Below are 23574 nucleotides of genomic sequence, written 5' to 3'. Positions count from 1 at the left end.
CATTGTAAAAATCAGGTAAAAGACAGAAAAAAATAGAAAAATGTGAAATATAGAAAAAATAATTGACAAAATAATTTTAGTAAAGATAATTTGAGAAATGTTAGACTGGGGGCAGCTAGCTGGCACAGTGGATAGAGCACCAGCCCTGGAGTCAGGAGGACCTGAGTTCAAATGCAATCTCAGACTCGACACTTGACACTGGCTGTATGACCCTGGGCAAGTCACTTAGCCCCAATTGCCTCACCAAAAAAAAAAAAAAAAAAAAGGGTTAGACTACCATGAAGTAATAAAGGGGAAAAAAAAGTCCTAGACAACATTTCAAGAAATTACAAAAGAAAATTGCCCAGATATTTTAGAACCAGAAGACAAAGTAGAAATTGAAAGAATTTACTGGTTACCTCCTTAGAGAACTCCCAAAATGAAAACTGCCAGGAATAATATGATCCAAATCCAGAACTCTTAGGTCGAAGAGAAAATGCTACAAGCAGGCAGAAAGAAATCATTCAAATACTGTGGAGACATAGTTAGGATCACACAAGATTTAGCAGTTTACATGTTAAAGGAGTAAAGGGTTTGGAATATGATATTCCAGAAGGCACAGGAGCTAAGATTATAGCCAATACTAACCTAATAAAGAAAAATTGAATACACTCTTTCAGGGGAAAATAGATATTTAATAAAATAGAAGATTTTCTAGCATTTCTGATGAAAAGACCAGATCTGAATTTTTTTTAAAAGGATATTTAAATGCAAGACTTAAGAGAAGCATAAACAGGTAAATACGGATGAAAAATCATAAGGAACTTAATAAAGTCAAGCCATTTACATTCCTATATAGGAAGATAGTACATGTTAACTCCTAAGAACTTTATCATTATTTGGGCAGTTAGAAGGAATCTACATAGACAGAGGTATGGATATGAGTCTATTATGCTGGGATGATCAAAAAAAAAATGGAAAGATGAAAAAAGGAGATACACTGGAAGAAGGAATGAGAAAGAGAAAGAATGGAGAAAATTATCTCATAAAAAAAGGCACACAAAGAAGAATTTTACATTGAAGAGAATAATGGGGGGAGCAGACAACACTTGAATAACTGAATATACCAAATATACTGAAAATAACTGAACTAGTTAAAAAATAGAACCATAGACACAGACACACAGAGTTGGGTATAAAAATTCATCTTACCAAACTAGGAAGCAGGAGGGGAAGGAGCTAAGGGAAAGGAGGGGATTGTAAGAAGGAAGGTACATTAAAGTAGGCAGAGATTAAAAAAAACAACAACCAACAAACAACAGATTTTTAAAGAGAAGATAGGGTTAAAAAGAAGGATAAATAGAAAAGAATAGGATAGAGGAAAATACTCATTTAGCAATCATAACTATGAATATATATGAGATGAAATGACTCATAAAATGGAATAGCCAAATAGATTAGAAACCAAAATCCAACAATGTGTTGTTTACAGGAGACACATTTGAAAGAGAAAGATACACATATAGAGTTAAAATAAGGAACTGTAGTAAAACATATTATGTTTCAGTTGAATTAAGAAAGATAGGGGTAGCAATCATGATCCCAGATAAAGCAAAAGCAAAAATAGACCTAATTAGAAGAGATATTCAGAGAAACAATATTTTGATATGGAAATAAGACATGAGAGAATTGAAGACAATAAGGAAATAAAACTATCACTTTTTGCAGATGATAACATGATGTATTTTAAGAACACAAGAGTGTCAAGTAAAAGAAAAAAAATTAAGAAGACAAATATAAGACTTGTATAAGAAAACTACACAAAAAAAAAGAATCCCCAGAGACAATGAAAGTACAGTAACGTCAACCTCATTGCCTTGTTTCCTAGTTTCTTGTTTGTATACCACCAACAAAGGAATTTTGGAGTTAATAATTGTGGAAATTTGAATCCCTATGCTGTTTGGTGATTATTGGAGAAACACACATTGCCACAGTATGATTTAACTATCAAAAAGGAGGATTTGTTAATGTATTGCTTAATCTACATAATGTATTGCTTAACCTACTGAGTAAGAGGACTCAGTCTTGAATCAGAATGGTAGGTCTGAAATAAAAAGCCCTCAGCACTATGTGGATGAGAGGTAACAATACCTCTCTGTGCTGCCCCTTGCTGCCTGGAAGAGTTGGTTGGTAAAAGAAAGGCAAAACTTCTCTGTACTGTCATCTGCATAGGAGGTGAAAACCCCTGGAGACCAGCCAAAAGAGCAAAAATGAGTCAACTTTGAAAAATCTCAGACTAAGGCTTCCCATACTTTCTGAAAGAGTATAGCACTATTCTCACTAGTCCAGCATATCCCAGCTTATCCAAGGAGCCATCCATCCAAAAGGGGTGCCATGCCCACAGTAAACTTCAAAAGGATAGTCTTTAATAAAGATAAGAGACATAAAAGCCTGCATTTCCAGAATTGTGAGTTACCTGGCCATATGCATTCTCTATACGTGTTCCACAATAGCCTGATGCTTAATTTTGAATCCACTCTCCTCCAAAAGCATTGTACACATTGGTGGGAAAGTGTGCCCTTGGTTTACAGGCAAAAATTTTATGCAATTATTGTTTTTGCTTTGAATTTTGAGTAGATGCTTTAGTTAGGAGTTAGTTGAGTCAGCTGGCAAATTTGTTAATGGGAAGCACACCAATGATTTTCAAAAAACTGTTATAGTAGGAGTGGGCATTCACATGAAGAGTAGTTTTAGCATTTGCATGTCTGGAAGAAAAAAAAAGGCAACTAGGTGGAACAGTGGATAGAGTATTGGGCCTGGAGTCAGGAAGACTCATCTTCCCAAGTTTAAATCCAGCCTCAGACACTTACTAGCTATGTGACCTTGGGTAAGTCACTTAACTTCATTTGCCTCAGTTTCCTCGTCTGTAAAATGAACTGGAGAGGGAAATGGCAAAACACTCCAGTATCTTTGCCAAGAAAACCCCAAATGGGGTCACAAAGAGTCAGACAAGATAGCAAACAAACAAACCAATCCCTGGAAAAACAAACAAAGAAGCAAAACACAACCTGATAGTTTGGGATAGACGAAGCAAGCCTAGGGTAGAGCAAACCTTCTGTACTACTGCGTGGTTCATACTAGACGGAGACAAGGTTCTATCTGGAGAAATATGTCTTAAGTAGTAAACTTCATGCCACCCTATACTTTCCCAAGTCTCCAAGTAGAGTTGGCAATAGCTTCCAGAGGTAATAAACAAATAATCTTAAAGAAAAGGCCCAGAAACAGAGTTTTCTTTTAATATAAAAATGGAAATATTTAGCCTGGAAGAAAGAAGACTTAGTAGGGAAATATGATTGCTGTTCTTCAAGCATATATTTTTATATGTATGTATATATACATGTATGTATATCTATATATATACCCATAACATGTACACAAACATAGATATAGACATGTATATGCATATTGTCCAGTCATTTCAGTCATATCTGACTTTTCATGACCATATTTGGGATTTTCTTGGCAAAGATACTAGTTTGCCATTTGCTTCTCCAGTTCATTTTACAGATGAGGAAACTGAGTCAAACAGGATTAAGTGACTTGCCCAAGGTTAAACAGCTAGTAGGTGTCTGGGGCCAGATTTTAACTCAGGAAGATGAGTCTTCTTGACTCCAGGCCCAGCACTCCAATCCACTGTACCACCTAGCTGCCCACCTATGTGAATGAATATTTAATGTATATATACATATACACATATATGAACATATATGCACATATATGTACATAGATACCTATATATAAATTTTAGCAGGGTAACAATGAAAAACAATAAACAGATCTTCCAGCTGCCTTAGCTTCCTAGTCATCCTGGGCACCAGAGACCCTGAGCCATGGATCAGGCTCATCGAACCAAGAAGGCCTCAGTACTACTTGAGACCAATGTTAGAGTTGATTGAATCAATTCCTATTTATTTCCCACTCCTATTATAGTCTCACTGGGGGAAATCAGTGCACTAGAAGGAAAAATTAACTGTATTAGATTACTTGTCTCAAAGTGATTGGTCAGGTTTCAAGGGTCCGTCATCTAAGGTTTTATGTTCCTAATGCTTATCCATTTAACTTTATTTTATATTTCTTTTGGGGGGCCATACCTATGATTTCATCAGTGTGGAGGACTCTTTGTATATAAACTTCTTCCACCAATGCAGATTAGTAGTTTACAGTATATAATTATAGAATTGTCAAGAGCACCTAGAGGTTAAATGATGCAATCAGTGGGCACACAGTTAATATGCGTCATAGGAAGGACTTCAATTTAGGTCATTACTCCATGCCTACATCCCTATGAATTAGACCACATTGCATGTCAATAATAGATTGTGAAGTATTTATACCAATGAGAAAAGATGATATCTTTTCCCGGTTTTCTCTAGACATACTCTATATCTAGGATCCCTCTAGAATCAATGATTAAATCCTGCATTTAGTATTCAGAGTCCCTCACAACCCGACCAACCTTTCCAATCTTCTCATACTTAATCCCCACCCCATACTTACTCGGTAATCCAATGACTCTGATCTTGCTGTTCTTCAAACAAAACACTCTATCTCCAAATTCCTAGCATTTTCACTGGCTGTTTTCTTTCCTTTTTAAATTTATTATTATTATTATTACATTTGAGTAGTTCTGCTAATTTCACTATCCATTATTTCATGCGAGTCTTTCCATATTTTCCTAAAATCAACCTGCTCATCGTTTTTTTTATAGCACAGTAGTATTCTATCACAATCATATACTCTAGCTTATTTAACTATTCCCCAATTGATACGCATTCCCTCAATTTCCAGTTCTTTTCCACCACAAAGAGAGCTGCTATCAATATCTTAGAAGATATGTGCTCTTTTTTATTTTTCCCTGATCACCTTGGAAACAGAACTAATTGCTGGGTCAAATAGTATACATAGTTTCTAACTGTTTGGGCGTAGATTGCTCTGCAAAATAGATCGGTTCACAGTTCCACGAACAGTGTGGTTTTGCTCCAATTTTTCCACATACCCTCCAACATTGATAATTTTCCTCTTGTATCATTTAGCCAATCTGATAGATGTGAGATGGGATCTCAGTTATTTTAATTTGCATTTTTCTAATCAGTAATGATTTAGAGCATTTTTTTCAAAAACTTCCGGTTCATATCCTTTGATTCATATCAATAGGAAATGACTCATGTTCTTATAAATTTGAAAAACTCCTCTATGTATTTGAAATGAGACTTTTATTTGAGAAACTGTCTATATTTTCCCCAATTGTCTACTTTCCTTCTAATCTTGGCTATATTGGTTTTAATTGTGCAAAACTTTTTTAATTTAATGTAATTAAAATTATCCTTATCCCACAATGTTCTCTATCTCTTGGTTATCCATAAATTCTTCTCCTATCCATAAATCTGATAGGTAATATGTTCTTTTTTTTTTTTTTTTTTTTACTTATGATAGCTCCCTGTATGTCTCTGTCATGTACACATTTTGATCTAGTCTTGGCAAACGGTGTAAGATACTGGTTCATACCTAGTTTCTGCCAGATAGCTTTTCAGTTTTCTCAAGAATTTTTACTAGTGAATTTCAATCCCAAAAGTTTAATTTTTGAATTTGTCAAACAAAGGGTTACAGTAATAATTTACTGTGTATTGTATATCTATTCTATTCCACTGATTCATCATTCTATTCCTTAGGCAGTACCATATAGTTTTGATAATTACCACCTTATAATACAGTTTATGATCTGGCACTACTAGATCTCCTTCCTTTACACTTTTTAATTAATTATTTTGATATTCTTGACCTCTTTTTCTTCCAAATGAACTTGTTATTTTTTTTCCTAGTTCAAATTTTTTTGGCAATTTAATTGGGATGGGACTGAATATGTAGATTAGTTTAGGTAGAATTGTTATTTTTTACTATATTGGCTAGTCCCTCCCATGAACAATTAATATTTCTCTAATTATTTAAATCTGACTTTATTTGTATAAAAAGTGTTTCATAATTGTGTTTACATAATTCCTGAGTTTGTTTTAGCAAGTATGCTCCCAGGTATTTTATGTTGTCTACAGTAATTTTAAATGAATTTGTCTTATATCTCTTCTTGCAAGAGATATAAGTTTTGTTTGTGTTATATAGGAATTCTGATGGTTTATATAGGTTTGTTTTATATCCTGCTACTTTGCTAAAATTATTGTTTCAACTAGCTTTTTAGTTGAATCTCTAAAATTTTTCAAGTATACCACCATATCTTTGGCAAAAGGGATAGTTTTATTACCTCATTGCCCATTCTGATTCCTTCAATTTATTTTTCTTCCCTTTTTGATACAGCTAGCATTTCTAGTACAATATTGAACAATATTGTCAATAATGGTCATCTTGTTTCACTCCTGATCTTATTAGGAAGGCTTCTAGCTTATCCCTGTTACAGATAATGCTTGTTGATGGTTTCAGGCTTTAAACTGACTTTTCGTTATTTCTTCTACTCTAAATTTTACTTTGAGGAATTAAAAGGGGAGGGAATTTTTGTGGAGGAGTTTAGGAGATCCAGATAGTTTCCTGCCTTAGTTCCCCATCTTCCCACAATTCCCTTTCATATTGGCTGTTTTCCATGCCTATAATACTCTCCTTTGAAATCTCTACTTCCTGGCTTCCCGTCTTCCTTCAAATCCCAGCTGAGATTCCATCTTCTACGAAAAAATTCTTCTTTGCAAAAATTCCATCTTCCTGTGAAAAGCCTTTCCTGATTCCCTTTAATTTTAGTCCCTTAATTCTGTTGATTATCTCTAGTTTATCTTATATATAGGTTTTTACACATAGTTGTTTTCCTATTGCCTCCTTTATTAGATTGTGAGTTCCTCAAGAGCTGGGACTGTCATTTGCCTTTCTTTGTATCAGCAGTACTTAACACTGTGCCTGACACATTGTAGGTGCTCAAATAAATACTTATTGATTGACATGAATCAGTAAGTTTTGCTATTGCTGAAGAAAAGCACATAAAAACCAATGATAGGATTTAGGCTAAACAAATGGACGTGACCTTCATGTTCCTGCTAAATAATTGGATGTAAGCATCATGATGCAGGTACCAGTACTACTTGACACCAGAGTATAGAAACAGTTCTATGATCCATTATGCTGCTGCTGTTCAGTTATTCAGCCATGTCTGACTCTCCATGCCCCCATGGACAATAGAAGTTTGTTCAAGTTCATTTTCATTATTTCCATGGCACTGTTTATCCATCTCATGCTCTGCCATCCCCTTTTCCTTTTGCCTTCAATCTTTCCCAACATCAAGGTCTTTTTCAATGAGTCCTGTCTTCTCATTATGTGGCCAAAGTATTTAAGCTTCACCTTCAGTATTTGACCTTCCAGTAAATTGTTGTTGTTGAGCTGTTTCAGTCACATCCAACACTCTGTGACCTCATGTGAGGTTCTCTTGGCAATGATACTGGAGTGGTTTGCCATTTCCTTCTCCAGGTCATTTGACGCTGAATTAACTTCTTTAATTATTGACTGATTCAAAGTCCTTGCTGTTCAAGGAACTAAAAAGTCTTCTACAGTACCACAATTTGAAAGTGTCGATTCTGTAGTTCTCAGCTTTCCTTATAGTCCAACTATCATGGCCATACATTGCTACTGAAAAAACAAAAAACAAAAAACAAAACAAAACAAAAAAACAACATAGCTTTGACTATACAGACCTTTGTTGGCAAGGTGATGTCTCTGCTTTTTAGTATGCTGTCCAGATTTGCCATAATTTCTTTCCAAGAAGCAAGCATCTTTTAATTTCGTGGTTGTCCTTACTGTATGCAGTGATCTTTGAGACCAATAATATGAAATCTGAAACTACTTCCACTTCTTTTCTCTCTGTTTTCCAGAAAATGATGAGACCAGTTGCCAAGATCTTTTGTGTTAAGTTTCAAGCCAACTTTTAGTCTTTTTTTTCCCACCTTCATCAAGAAGCTTCTTAATTCTTCACTTTCTGCCATCAGAGTGATATTATCCACATATCTGAGATTGTTGCTATTTCTCCTGGCAACCTTAATCTGGCATGATCCACCATATAAAAGAAAAATTCACTAAAAACTTTTCATCCAGGCACAGGTATTAATCTCTCTCTTTGACTTATGTACATAATAGCTATCCTGAGATAATATTCATGCTTTAAATTATACTATACAGACCATCATGATAAAAAGAATTTCTTTATCACGATGGCATATTAGAAAGAATACTTAGTTTTGAGTCATAAAGCCTAGGTTTGAGCCTGTGGATACAAAGAGAGAGGGGAACCTGTATCTTCCTTCTCTTGGCATGAGTAACTTCATTATAGAAATGTGATTGTATTTCACTCAACCTTGGAAGTCATGCTTCCTCTTTGTCTTTGTCATTCTTGCTATTAGGCAGATCAAATAAACAATTGCTAAAGTTCTGTGTTGTGGTTAGAATTTGGATAAGCTTCCCTTTGGCAAGAAAATATTCTCAGAAAATTTAAATGTCTCTTAAGTTCCCCTTTGGTCTTCTCTTCTCCATGATAGTTTATTTAGTGTATCCTCATAATATTAACAGGTAATTTTAAAAATTGATATATTTTTATATCACCTTAATTTTCAAATATATCCCTTTCTTCTCCAAAGAGTCATCCCTTAAAACAAATAATAACAAAGAGGGAAGAGAGAGACTAAGATAAATGAAACAAAATATCAAAGGAGTCTGACAAAATATATAATATTCTACACCCAAAGCCATACCATCTCTGGAAAAAAAAAATGGATGAGGGTATATTTTATCAACTCTTGTCTGTGATCAGACTTGATCAACATAATTAGACTGTGTTTATTTTTTGTTATTTCGTTCCTTCTGTTTAAGACTAGCATGCAATTTTTATGAAAAGCAAGGGAAAGTAATTTCCTCACAGAGCCTTATAAGGTTGCCCAGGCAGGAGATACTCTAAGGGTACAATGCTCTTTCATTTGAAGGTCATTGTATCCTGAAATAATAGCAATGTCCACAAGAGGGCAGCAGCATCAAGAGATAGGCAGCCTTTCCCCCAGTTTCTTCCTTATCCTTATTTTTTCAGATATATATAGAATTTAACTCTCTCTCACTCTCTCCCTCCCTCCCTCCCTCCCCCCTCCCCCCTCCCCCTCCTTATCCATATCCAGGATTACTTCAATTCCAGGGCAACTAGAGAGCAGAATGCTCCCTCTTAAATATATCCCCACAGCAGGAAATGAGAGCCTCAGCTTTCCTGGGAGGTGGTCATTGCTTTCCCCCAGTGCTTTCAGAGCTTATCCCCTTGGGATTGGATAGGGAATGTAGGCAAGGCTCCATAGTTTATAAACCTGTCTCTCCTTGGTGATAAGGTGAGGTTTTTCTCTTTATCCCTTGGACCTTACCAGGTGCTTGGTTTCTGAGTATCCCTGGTTTGCTTCCTCCCCCAGGAACCTCAGCACATCTTTAAAGGCTGCCTAGGTATTTTTTCAGAAGCAGCTCCTGTTCTCTGTGGCCAGTGGTGAGTTTACCAGTCACTGAAGAAGAAGAAAGAATGAGACCTTGTCAAAGGGACTTTAAGTAAAACAAGCTAACAGTGGGGAAGGAAGATTAGAAACTGTTCTCAGTTGGGTTTAAGAACTAGTTCTTGAGAGAGAACAAAGGAAGAAGGTTGGATTGTGTCACATACTAAATATTATCCTTAGCAGCTGAGAGGTCTGTCATTGATAGCTCTTCTGGGACATTGCAGGTCAGGTACTGGGTACTGGAGGGTTGTCTTCCCTAATACTACCATCACAGACAAGAGTGGGCTCCAAACATCCTAAGAGTCCCTTGGTAAATTGTCAGGGAGCCATTTGCCATCCCATGACAGGGCAATTTTGCTAAGCTATTTTTTAAACTTATACTAAAATTCTCCCTCCCCACGTTTAAGGTAAAAAAAAAAAAAAAGATTTCCTGGCATCATACATTGGAAACTACCTTGGAGGTCCTTAAATCCAACCCTGTCATTTTATGGATTAGGAGGCTGTAATTGAGAGAGGCTAAGCAATTTGTCCACAGATAACAAGTTAGTAAGGCCAGATTAGAGCTCAGTTCTTCTTGACTCCAAATCCAGCATTTTATTGACTTTGCCACCTATCTGTCTCCCCATAAGCATTTCCAAACTTGAAGGCAGTTGAAGAAATAAGGCAGTGGGCAGCTCTCCAAAAATTAAGATATATTTGGGGTTTCAATAGGGTAAGACTTTCTGAAGGAGGAAACTGGAATCCTTCCTCATTCTACTCAGTTTTAAGCTCCTTCCTCTAAAGTACGTATTCCCTATGCCAATTTGGATATATGATCAGTATATGCTAGGGTGTCTCCTGGGCCATCCTTTTGTGTTTGCCAGGCTGTGGGCCTTAGGTCCATCTTGACTTCCACAGGATGGGAATTAATTCCAGGGCTTCCAACTTTCTCACCTAATAAGTGAAATGGGTTAGTCTAGCTCCAGAGAGAGAAGGCAAGAATTAACAACAGAGAACCTGGGAAGGTAGAGGAAGAGAAACAGAACATATTCTACGTTGCTTGCTATGAAATGTTTATAATTGGATTATAGTAAAGCTTACAATAATTAACTATTAAGAAATTGCTAAATGGCCAAGGACATGGTAGAATTCATTAGCTGTGGGTTAATTTGTCTGAGGTAGACCAGGTCATTTGTTTTATCCATATCGTGTCTTAGTTATTGCTTGGTTGGAGAGCACAAATGATCCTGAGATCTTGACCACAGATTGACCCTTAACAAAAAAGCTCAGATTGAACCCCTTATTTCAAATCCAAACCCTAATCCAAATTGGAAATTGATCCCTACAGCTTAGCCATAGATTTAGAGTAAACCACAAATTCAGATTCTTATCCTAGCCATGGACTGAGCTCTTGATAGAGACAATGTAGTGTTCGAAAAGAGCACTGGATTTGGCATCACAGAACTTGATTCAAATTGTCATTTATAATCTATGTGATCATAGTCAAGTCACTTAACTCCTACGAGTCCTAGTTTTCTCATTTATAAAACAAGGGAATTGGGCTAGATGGCTTCTAAAGTCCCTTCCAGTGGTAAATCAATGATAATACGATCCTGGCCATGAACTGACCTCTAACCCTCACAAAGGAATGAGGACTGAATCTTTGACCCTAGCATAGAATGATTCCCCAACTCCAGCCACAAAATAGTATATCCTGATTAGTTGCCTCACATATATAATTAGTCACCAGTAGTAAGATTTTAGATAATTTAGTGCAAATCAAACCCCACTTACCAGTGATGTCTTTGTTTATATACATTAGAGTTTCTGAATTCTTCGTTAAAATGGATCGTATGTTACTTTGCAAATGGCTGAGATACTTATTAAAGATGCTGACAAACTCTATCCCTGTCAAATATGTAGGGACAAGCTATTCTTGCAACTATTTATCAGATGAATTAGAGTAGGCAGAGTCTGCAGAGCTGTGAAAAGATTAAGAGACCTTCCAAACCAAATGTCTTTCACTTGCAGGTTTCATCTTCTGGTCTAATTTTTTTTTCCTGTCCTCTGATTCCTTTCCAAGTCTTCACCTGACTATTACCCATACCTCACAACCTGCTCTCAGATATCTATTCTGAATTATCCTTTCTTTTCAGTATTTCATTATGGTGATAGGAAATGATACACTGATCCACCCAGCAGCCTTCCTTCTAATGGGTATCCCGGGACTGGGATCCAACATTCACTTCTGGATGGCCTTCCCACTCTGCTTTATGTATGCCTTGGCCACTTTGGGCAACCTCACCATTATCCTCATCATCCGTGCTGATCAGACCCTTCATGAGCCCATGTATCTCTTTCTGGCTATGCTTTCCACCATTGATATGGTCCTCTCTTCTGTTACCATGCCCAAGATGGCCAACCTCTTCCTCACAGGAAGACAAGAGATAGAGTTCAACCTTTGTCTGACTCAGATGTTCCTTATCCATGCACTTTCAGCCATGGAATCAGCCGTACTTTTGGCCATGGCCTTTGATCGCTTTGTGGCTATCTGCCACCCTCTGCGCCATGCATCAGTGCTCACAGCACCTGTTGTAGGGAAAATTGGACTGGCAGCTCTTACCCGTGGCTTTGTCTTCTTTTTCCCCTTACCCTTCATCCTGAAAAGGCTGTCCTATTGCCACAGTAATACTGTCACCCATTCCTTCTGCCTCCACCAGGACATTATGAAGTTGTCATGCACAGATACTACAGTCAATGTCGTCTATGGGCTCTTCATCATCCTCTCTGTCATGGGAGTTGATTCACTTTTCATTGGCTTTTCCTACATTCTAATCCTACAGGCTGTGCTGGGGCTATCTTCCCGGGGAGCTGCCTTTAAGGCCTTCAACACCTGCATCTCTCATCTCTGTGCAGTCCTGGTGTTCTATGTGCCCCTCATTGGCCTGTCGGTGGTGCATCAACTGGGTGGCCCCACTTCAATGGTCCATGTGGTCATGGCCAATGTTTACCTCCTACTTCCCCCTATTGTCAACCCCATTGTCTATGGGGCCAAAACAAAGCAGATCAGGGTTAGGATTCTCCATATGTTCCAACATGATGCTGGATAAGTAAGGAGACTAAATGTTATCATCTTGGGGAAGAGAACAGTTCTCCACTACATATCACAAGGACATGAGAGATTTGAAGGACCTAGTAATATATCTTAGAGATGGGACCACGCAGGCTGTTAACCATTTCTGTTATTACTATTATTTTTTTTAAAAACATATCCTGGATTGATGAGGAGGTAACTGGTGGCTTTATTCACTTGGATGGCGAATTCTCTATCTTATTCATAGTCTGAATGTGGAATTCTCAGGGTTTATCCTGGGATCTCGCCTATATTATGCCTTCCTTTTGCCTACAAAGCACAAAATACTTACTATTGAACTAATTAAGATGTGTTTCACTCATATTTTGTTTTTATCATAAAATGAAATATTATATGTGGTATGCTTTACAAACTTGCATAAATAAATATAAAATGGCTATATAAATACTAGCTATTGTAACTGCAATATAAAAATAATTACTATTGCATTGTTCTAATTATGTGTTCTCTATTTGTGTGTACATGCCACTAAGTCTGTTTGCTTTTGCAAAGACAATATTTGTGTGCCTTTCTTTGTAGAGCTCCATAAACAGTAAAATGTTGAATGAAGCCTTTGCATAGCATTGATGGTGATAATTACCAAAGATGGAGAAGAAGAGCAGTGGAAAGCCAGTATGTCTTTTACACATGGGTTTGGGATTATAAAGAAATCATGAGAGTGAAATGGGACTGTCCTTCTACAATTCTGAAATTAATTAATGAGTAGGGGACTTACTGGGGAAGTGAGGGGGTCTCATACTGCTTCATATTAGTGACAATTGAAGGATTTAAGAATGTTCCACCTAAAAAAGAAAATGTTGTGCCTCCCATGACCCTACTCAATAAACTCCAGTGGCTGCTACCACATCCAGAATCAAATATAAAATTCTCTGGTGTTTGGTGTTCATTTATAACCATCTCCTTGAATGTTCCCAGTATTCTTATACCTTACCCTCCATCATACCCTTTGATCTAGTGATGATGGCCTCCCTGCTTTTTTTCCAACATGGCACTCCATCTACTGACTCTGGATTTTTTTTTCTGACTATCTCCCATGCCTGGATTGGTTTCCTTCCTCATCTCTGCCTACTGGCTTCCTTCAAGTCCCAAATAAAATATTACCTTCTATAGGAAGGCTTTCCCAATCCTTCTTAATTCTAGTGACATCTCTTCTGAAATTATCTTTGATTTTTCTTGTAAATAGCTTGTTTGTATATAGTTGTTTCTATGTTGTCTTCTCCATTAAACTGTGAGCTTCTCAGGAAAGCAGGGACTATTTTTGGTCTTTGTATGTCTCCGCAGAGCTTAATAGAATACCTGGCACATAGTAGCTACTTACTTTATAAATGCTAATTGACTTGACTGACTATTCTAATAGCTTGTCAAATAGAAGAGGGAGATTTGTTCTATGTTCTTGAAGAAGGTTCAAAGGCATAGAGAAGTATATTTTAGTTAATATTGAGGGACTTTGTACTAATAAGTTGTTCAAAAATATACCAGCCTGTCTTGTGAGGTGTTAAGCTGCCCATCACTATGTGACCATAGATTTAGAGCTGGAAAGGACCTTAGAGGTCCTGTAGTCTAATCCCTTTATTTTGCATTTGAGGAAACTAAGGTTTAGGAAGGTTAATTGGCTTGACCAAAATCACCCATGTAGTAAGCAGCAGAATCAGGATTCAAACACTGGACATTTGATTCTAGATTCAATGTATTTTCTATTGTTCTATGCTGTTTTTAGTAGAAGCATTCAAAAAGAACACTGGATGGTCACTTGTCTTGCAAGGAAAAGTAGGCATTCTAGATGGAAGTGGAGGGTTTCACTCAATGACCTTTAAAGTGCCAAATCTAAGATCTTTTGGCTTTTACAGCTTCAGGTCCTTTGTTCTAGCCTCCTTTCCCAGGCAGAACTACATAGATCTCAAGCCAGAAAGATGATAGTGATAAAAGGCAATGAGGTGTGAGAAGGAGTTGGGAGTGGAGTGGGGAGCCTCGCTTGCCTGTGGGAGGGTGGGTTGATAGAGCAAGCCCCAGAGTCTAGGGGCTATATATTGTTTTTCAAGATTCTTAATATAGGAGATTTTTTTACAGCGTACACAGTTATTTGCTATAGTAGTTCAAGATCTTGCCAGCCAGTTCTTCCTGATAATACCTGATAAGTTATGAGGCAGCTAGGTGACTCAGTGGATAGAATACTGGGCCTGGAGTTAGGAAAGCCTGACTTGAAATCTAGTCTCAAACATTCATCAATCTGTGTAATTCTAGGCAAGTCACTCAGTCCTTCTGTGGCTCTATTTCTTCATCTATAAAATGAAGATAATAATAGTACCTACTCCCCACTGTTGTTGAGAGGATAAAATGAGATAATATCTATATACACTTTGCAAATTTAAGGTGCTATAACAATGCTAGCTATTATTATGATGAGAATATTTAATATTCATGTTTCAGATTGTATTTATTTCTTCTCTAATTAACCTCAGGAAAAGAATAAAAAAGGGAGGGATCGGTTTTCCTGTAGTCCTTTAATTAAGTCTTTCATTCCTACAGTCTCTTTGTGGCTGCTGAAAATCACATGACTAGTAAGAGTGTGGAGAAAAAAAAATGATTTATGTTTTTGTTTTAGCCAGATCTGCCAAAAACACATTTTAACTGCCTGAAGGGAGAGTCTGACCAGCCTAGAGAAAGAAGACCTTTCCTACTAAGTCTGAAAATGCCTCCTTCCCAAGACCTTTACAACTCCCATTTTATAGTAAAAATGAAACAAAAGATAAAGAAATTCCACAACAGTAATAGTCAGTCAACAACCATTTGTCCATGCTTACACAACACTTTAGGCTCTGTGCTAAGTGCTGGGAATACAAAAACAAGCAGAGAGACACAGTTCTGACCTTTAAGATGCTTATATTTTAATGAAGGAAGACAACACAGAAAAGGAAGCTAAAAAGGGGTTGGGAAATGAAGGGACTCTGCACAGGGACATTATGGAGGAATCCTGATTGCAGCCTGGTGAGAAATGAAGACCTGAGAAATGGGCACCCTACAAAAACAGAAGCTCAGGGAGGAGCCATCCAGGGGACTTAGAATGCTTCCAAGGTATCAATACCATCCCCAAAATGATCTTCAGGATAAAATGTTCTGGGGCATAACTGGATTCTAATTTGGTAAGAAATGAAACAAAAATAGACAGTTTCAGTTAGGTGTTTTAGGCTTATTTAAAATAGGTACCCAGGCTTGGAGATTTGCCTTCCCACCTAACTACTCTCTCTGTCCAATGACTACCTGAGGCTAATGATAAACAAAATGAATTCTTCTATTAATTGGGTTAGCCAAAAATGATATTCCTTCTCTTCATTTGGTCAGCTGTAAATAAGCCACCCACTCTAGTTTGGGCCATGTAAACCCACTCTATTGCCTGATTCTCTCTATCTTCTATGGGGACATAAGTGAACTCCCCATTTGAGTTAGTTCTATTCAAAGGAGTTTTTTTTAGGGATTAATTCAAGGTAAACTGTGGACTTTAGGTCTGCTACACTGTCACAACATTAATTCCTAATTTTTATGACATAAGTGAGGTCTTGGTACTCTTGCATTTGCAATACTATTACTACTATTATTCCTGCCGGAATGCTGCTGCTATTCCTACAACTATGAAATCAAGTCAAATCAATAAGTTTTTAAGCACCTATTATATTTCAGACATTGTGCTAAGTTACTACTGCTATTTCTCCTCCCACATCGGAGGTAATGAGGACCATGATTTTTTTTTTAAAGTTTCGAAAATAACATTCAATTTATTCTGTTTTTAAAAAAGCAAGAAGTATAGAATGTAGATCAGTGTTTTCATATGCAATCCTCTTTTGTGTTCTGCTGTGTACATATTAATGCTCAGTGGGGGGGGGGAGGGCCAGGCTCAAAATAAAATAAAATGGTCATTTTCTTTGAGTCTTTGATTGTGTACAATGTGTAATCATTCTCTTCTTCTGGGTTTGTTTGTTGGGCATCCCTGGCTCTTCAATATTTTTTTGACATTGACTGCTTTTTCTGCTTCCTTATTTTTTCTATCCTACTTGTTGTTGTCTGTCTTCAAGTCTTTTTTTAATGTATTATTAATGCAAGGTTATCTAGCCTCATTAAGATATGCAGAGAAGAGATTCCACAATCTCTGGTCTACATTTTTCTGATAATATCTCTACAGCATTTTAAACCCCATCAAGAAGATACTTGATGTATTTAAATCTTATAATTTCAAATGTGAGGATACCAATGAGTGAATAGGTCTCTCAACTTTTTTGCCAGAGGCTCAGAGCTTTCTCTCATAGGTGATGCTTAACAGGTGATGCTTAAAGGGTTAAAAACAATTTGAGTGAATATTTTATTTTCATCAGCACGATCTTACTTCCACAGATTACCACACAGTGTTCAGCCAGTATGGAACTAAGTGGGGATATGGATGGTGTCAAAGAATCAACCTGGCCAACAGGCTCCATGTAACACTGACATTGCGATGATATGCATTCCCCAAGAACAATGAAGCTATAGTCATAACTAAATTATACGGAGACCATCATTTAGTTGATGAGCTCTTATGTACTCTTTTGTAAATTCATCCAACCTTCAAATGATTCCCTACATAGGACACTATTTGGATGCTTCATGTTTGCCAACACTTCAACTTCTCTCCTTGATTCTTCTCTTTCTTTACTGGACATCTTTGAGGTGTTAATTTCCTTATTAAAATATTGTTTATAATCTTCACTAGATTTAACAAGAATGGTTTTTCCAAAGGATCCTTCTCCAATCTTTGGGAGTTTACAGTATTTATTCATGGTTCTTTCCTTAATGCTTCCTTATACATGTGTAGGTGTGTGATCCTGGGCAAGTCACTTCACCCTGTTTGCCTCAATTTCTTCTTCTGTAAAATGAGCAGCTTTCTGGCGGCTGCAGCATCCATCCTCCATCTCTCTCTGAGTTAAGGCTTCTTCAACTTCCCAGGCCTGCCTGCCTCACTGCCCTGGCTCCGCAGAGTCCAGGCAGTTTACGCATAATGTGTGCTGGGCCTGGGGCAACTCTCTTGGATCCACCCACACCCACAGCCCGCTGAGCCCCCAAGCAGCGGGCAGACCTGTGGCAGGGGCTAGTCTGGACCATGATTTTAAGAAGTCACCAGTGAGGGGCAGAGACCTATGGAATTAAATGGAAATTTAGAGGTAATCTAGCTCAACTTTCTATAGGACAATGATTTATTTATACCTGAATCAAAATTATAAGTATTGCTTGAATCCCTTCTCATATTCTACCTTAGAGAACTATTGGTTTAATGGATAGGACCCTGGGTTACCTGACTTTGCCTCTAACTTTATGTATGATCCTGTCACAATAGGTGCTAAATAAATACTGGTTGAGGCAAATTGGATTGTCATTTCTTTAAACCATTCCAATAACATCACTTATTGGATCCCTCAAAAGGCTTGAAAGTGGCGAAAGAACACTTACTTATAGATAAAGTTTAAAACTATCTCTAGTTTCAAGGTACTCAGTCTTAAAAGAAATTAAGTCAAATAGGAAACCACTTTTTATTCCCAAGAAGCACATCAAATAATATCTAATTTTAATAGTCTAGTTGGAAAGAGGGTTAAAGGAAAAATGGAGGATGTTTTTTTTCCTTAGATAGCTATTTGGTAATTTAATGTTGGAGGGTTGGGGAAGAATCTGCTAAAAAGGCATGGCCACAAGGGAGCCCCTGTGACAGTTCAGCCAGACACCACTTTCCAGACCCCAAGGGAGACTGAAGAGCTGAGGCCTGGATTCCGGGGAGGTGGAGAAAATACTCATCCTGCTTCTATTAAAGAAGCTACCAGAGTCAGGCTGACTGCCAGAAGGAAGAGAATAAGCTTTAGTATTGGGAGCAACTAATGGACCATTCTAGGGTTATTCATATATCCTTTTATCTCCAAGTCGAGCTTCTCTTCTGGCTAATAAGCTCTTTAGTTGTGGGAGAAGAGTGTCTCTGGGTCCAAAAGGGATCTTGAGAAGGAGAACCCCCTTATACCCTTGTTGACAAGCATATGTCCTGGCTTTTTGGCCCTGGAATTTCTATCCTTTGCTCTATCTAATTTTTGGTCAAGAAAGTATTCAGCAAATGGACCAGGCAGGAAAGAAAAAATTATTCATGTGAGCTGGGAGTTCTTTGCTGGACTAAGTATATTCCCAGAGGGTACCCCTCTAATTTTTGCCTCCTCCACTCTCCTCCCAAGATGGAAAACAGAGCAGCTTTACATTACACTCATTGGTATGATGGGAAACCAGAGACAGATGCCTCAACATCTGAGAGGCCCAGAGAATAGCCAACCCACAACTCTCTTTTGAGAGGCTGAGGAGAAAAAGTTTCCTCCTGATTTCTCTACAGCTTAGGTGAGTCCAGGGGAGGGAGGCCTTTCTTGCAAGGGTTGTGTGGCAAGTAGAGAATGAGATATGTGTGTGGGGCAGTGGGGAGAGGCAGTGCCCATACGGGGAAGAGTGAAAAAGTAGGCAAAGTCAGCATTTGGTACTTTGAATTTTAGTGGAGAAGGCAATGATAAGAGGAAAGGGATTAAACACACTTAAGCTGCTTAAATGTAGAAATTCAGAAGGAATTTCCAAAATTATTTTCTAGGCCTATGTTTGTTGACATTCCAAAGAAGAGTCTTGAAGAAGATGTGGCCAATTTACATTTTAGTCTGTGGTCAGGGTTGAGGCTCAAGCTATAACCTGAATTAAGATATATTGTATGCTAGCTAACATTTGTTCTCAATCTATGACCTGAGTTCATAGGATTATAGAACACTCTCATTTTATAGATGAGGAACTAAGAGCCAGAAAGATTAAATTCGTTGTTCAACGTCCTCTGACTTGAAATGCAGCATGGGTCATACTGCCTCTTTGGGGTTAGGGGCTTGGTCTTCAGGTGGAGATGGTGCTTACTCTGTGGACAGGGTTAGGGTTCATTCTGCATCTGGGATTAAGATGTACTGATTCTAGGGCTAAGAGAAAATGTTTGGTTAGAGAAAAGGGGTTTCCCTGTAAGAAACTAACTGGTTACGAAAGTAGGGGACATCTGTCAATGACTCTAGGGTTAGCTCAGCCAAAGTTCCCTCTAGGTCTGAAATTCCCTGAGTTTTAGTATTCTGTCCCCCATCCTAAGCTGTGCCATTAACCCTTTTTTTTCACTACCAATTGATAGCTATGAGTCATGAGAATCTTACTCGATTCACATCAGTTTCCACTTGTCTACCTAATGACATTCAGACACTGGGCATTGATAAGGACAGAAACTAAGGGACTTAGTTTTACATGAGGGATGGGCAGGAGAAGAGCAGAAGGTATTTTTGTAAGCAGTATAGGTGGTGTCCTTGGTCTATAGGCCCTACCCTGGGAGAGGGAACATCAGAAACCTAGAGAAATGTAGCATAGTGGATTGGACATATGGTTGGACTTACGAAGAACTGAGTTTAAATTCTGACTTAGACACTTACTAGCTCACTAGTAACCCTAGGTAAGTGGATTAACCTCTTTGTGCTTCAGTTTCTATATTCATCTGTCTATCTAGATGATAGATAATTTATTAAAGGCTTACTATGCTCTAAGCACTAGGCATACAAGGATGTTTGAGAACACATGCTTGAGGAGCATGAGGCTATAAGCAAGCAAAAGAGTCCCTATCTCCAAGGAACTTACATTCTGAACATCTGTGAAATGAGTGAGTTGGGCATCTAAAGTCTGTCCCAACTCTGAATCTATGATTTTGTGACTCCTACAGAGGGCATCTCAATTTGCCCTTGGGAAGGGAGGGAAACTGAGACCCAGAAAGAAGATGAGAAAACTTAAGGTCAACATGCATATTGAGAAATCAAGGTGAGGCCCCAGGTCTCCATAATCTTGAGTTTTAGGAGTTTGTATCTCTGGTCCAAAAAATTTGGCCTTCCTCTTTTCTTTCCACTGCTTCTATCTTGTTCTTTCTCTGTGTGTCTACTTGTGTTCATCTACCTTTCAAAAAACATTCACTTGCCTTTCAAGGATTGGCTTAATAAAAATCAAAGAAGTTTTTCATCCTAAAGAAAGAGGATTCTGGGAGTGAAATGAACTTAAGTTGAAGAATGGGACTTTGTGACTACCGCCTTCACTGGTTTGCTATAAAGGTTGCATCTTTTCTTGAGGATGGATCTAAGGACTTCTGAGATTCTGTTGTTGTCAGAAGAGTTCTCCTGAGATCTGACTTCCCTACATAGGCCCAGGAAGAAAGATTCTGAAGTTTCCAGATATTTCTAGAATCTTCTCCAAAAACATTCTTTTCCATATTTTCTAGCAGAGATGATCTACGTACTATGGCCCTTTGCCTTTTGGTCACCATTGGTAATCTAATCAGCCATTTTATGAAAATGAATCAAGAGAAACTCTTAGTTTCCCTGAGTTCTGCTTATAGGCACAAATAAGGGGATGTCTCGGTCTCCTCTCCTTCTTTAGAAACACAAGCCAAAAGGAGATCCACCTTCCCTGAGCTTGGGACCTCCTCTATCTGGATTCATAACTCATTGGTTCATAGATTCAAAGAATCTTAAAGTTATAATGCACCTTAGAGATCATTTAAACTAGAAGTTCTTAACCATTTTTTGTGTCATGGACTCCCTTTGGTAGTGAAGTAAAACCTATACATTCCTCAGAATAAGGTTTTAAATACATAAAGTGAAATACATAGGAAAAGGAAATCAATTACAAAGAGATGTAGTTATTAAAATATTTTAAAAGTATATAGGCCCCAGATATATAATCTTTGATTTTAGTCCAATCCCTTTTTTTTTTTAACAGATGATGAAGTTAAAGTTCAGAGACATAGGTGATTCACTCAAGGTCACCCATCAAGTTAGTAGCAAAGCTCAGATTAAACCCAGTGTTCTCAGTATTTCATCTGAAGTTTTTTTTTTTCCAATTCACAAGTACAGCCACAATTCCAACACCATTTGAACTTTTTGTTCTCTTTAATTACGCTGTTCTTCTGGCCCTGATTCATTAATTTCAGAAGTTAAGATAAAAGAGAGCACATATATTCTGTTCCAGTTCTTGGCATTAAGTTGCTATTTGACACGGGACAAGTCACTTTGTCTCTATGGTACTCAGTTTCCTTAGTGGTAAAATAGGTGTGAGTATGCACAAATTTTGAGACAATCAGATAAGATAATGGGTATGAAAATACTCTGAATAAGTTATAATCACAGCACAGACACAAAAACCTGGACTTTGAGAATGAACATCCCACAGATATTTGTCAACACACAGGGTAACATAGTCACAGGAGTGGCCACCTACCACTGAAGAAGGTTGTGGGATGTCATACACACTCAGAAGATAGGAGAGGAGATGAAGAGGTGGGAAGGCCTTGGGAAGGAGGACAAGGATCCTGTGGCTCTGGGAAGATTTCCTGTCTCAGTGTCAATGGACTCTGTCTCCGAGAAAAAAGGCTAACAGGCAAACTTCCTAAGTCCCTGAAACAGTTTGGAGTTAAACAAATGAGCCATATGACAGCTTAAATCTTTCAGAGAAAATTTCAGGAAATATCTGTTTTTCAGGGTCTAGGAGGAATTTATAGGATTTTAAATAACATTTTTTCTTGTTTACCTTAATTTTATTATATTTTTAATAACATGCTCTTCATTTCCTCTTCCCTTCAGACCAACTAAGCATTAGAGAAAATGCCCTCAAGTTATCAATCTTCTGTAGCTCAGTTGGGTGGGGTTTCAGCAGACAACTTATTCCTCTGTGAATAATTGTTCTGAGGCCGGATGGGGTCCAATTCTGGAAGCCATTTCCAAACCTCAGCCTCATCTTGTATTCTTATAGGATTATAAAACTTAGAGCAATAAGGGACCATAGAGGTTATCAAATTCAACACATTTTAAAATAGGGAAACTGAGGCCCAAAGAGGTGAAGTGACTTAGCCAATGTCACAAGGATGGTGAATATTAGAGGATAGATTCAAAATTGGAACTCAAATCTTGCAATTCCATAAAGGGTGCTTTGTGATATAACTCAGGTTTATCATACTTTTCCCTTTCAATCTATGTTGTATCTTGTATGTACCGAATTATTTATCTTGTCTCTCCCATTGTCTCTCCCATTAGAATGGGTGCTCCTAGAGGGCAGAAATCATTTTGCCCTTTTTTCCATTCCCAGTCCTTAGTATGGGGATTGACACATAGGAAATGCTTCATAATGTTTGTCAATTGTTGACTATTTTCTAATGTAGTCCACATCCCGGAGTTGTCAGAAGTTAATAATTCTTTCTCTTTCATTCCACTATTATCAGTGCACATAAATAAGTGATCTAAAGAGAGAAGATTCTAGGGTTTGGCTGTAAGAGTTTCTTTCCTTCCTGGGTCCTATACATTGGGACCCTAACTCAAACAGAACAGGGTTTTTTGTCTGTTTGTTTGTTTTCCACATCTGTGATTTCATTGGTGTGGAAAAATATTGGTGACAAAACTCTCTCTACCAATGCCCATCAGCAACTCTTCTGTAGAATTGCCTAGGGACTTGCCTAGGATCATACACACTGTGTGTGTCAAAGGACGATCTTGAAGAGAGGGCTTCCTGATTTCCAGTCCAGTTCTCTGTATATTCAGTCATGCTGCCTCTCAGGGATAATCAGACTATGAACATAGACCTCAAAAGGACATCAGAAGCTACTGAGCTCAGCTCTTTCACCTTATGGATGAAGAAAATGAGGCCCAGGGATTTTAAACAATTTAGTCAGGGTTATGTCAGGAATAAACATGAGAGACAGGATTTTGACTCCAAACCCAGTGCTCTTTACCTGTTTTGGTAATTATTTGTGGATTGAAAAATGTATAGATAGGAGAGTCGATCCAATTGAAATTATTTATGTATACTTACATA

The 23574-nt window shown here is 37.7% G+C and overlaps 2 protein-coding genes across 2 annotated transcripts in view; both read left to right on the top strand.

The window, feature by feature from the left end:
- LOC114046058 (olfactory receptor 51E1-like) overlaps window positions 1–23574 on the top strand; it is a 31313-nt gene that overhangs the window by 2370 nt on the left and 5369 nt on the right. The gene's annotated exons all lie outside the window — the stretch shown is intronic.
- On the top strand, window positions 11681–12625 carry LOC114046028 (olfactory receptor 51D1). Its single transcript, XM_027866248.1, has one exon. It carries the CDS (start codon window positions 11681–11683, stop codon window positions 12623–12625), a length of 945 nt encoding a protein of 314 aa, XP_027722049.1.

Source organism: Vombatus ursinus, unplaced genomic scaffold, assembly GCF_900497805.2.
Source record: "Vombatus ursinus unplaced genomic scaffold, bare-nosed wombat genome assembly UNPS02014780.1, whole genome shotgun sequence".
NCBI classification, from domain to species: Eukaryota; Metazoa; Chordata; class Mammalia; order Diprotodontia; family Vombatidae; genus Vombatus; species Vombatus ursinus.
Note: the sequence above shows the minus strand (reverse complement) of the source record. Positions and strands in the feature narration are given on the sequence as shown.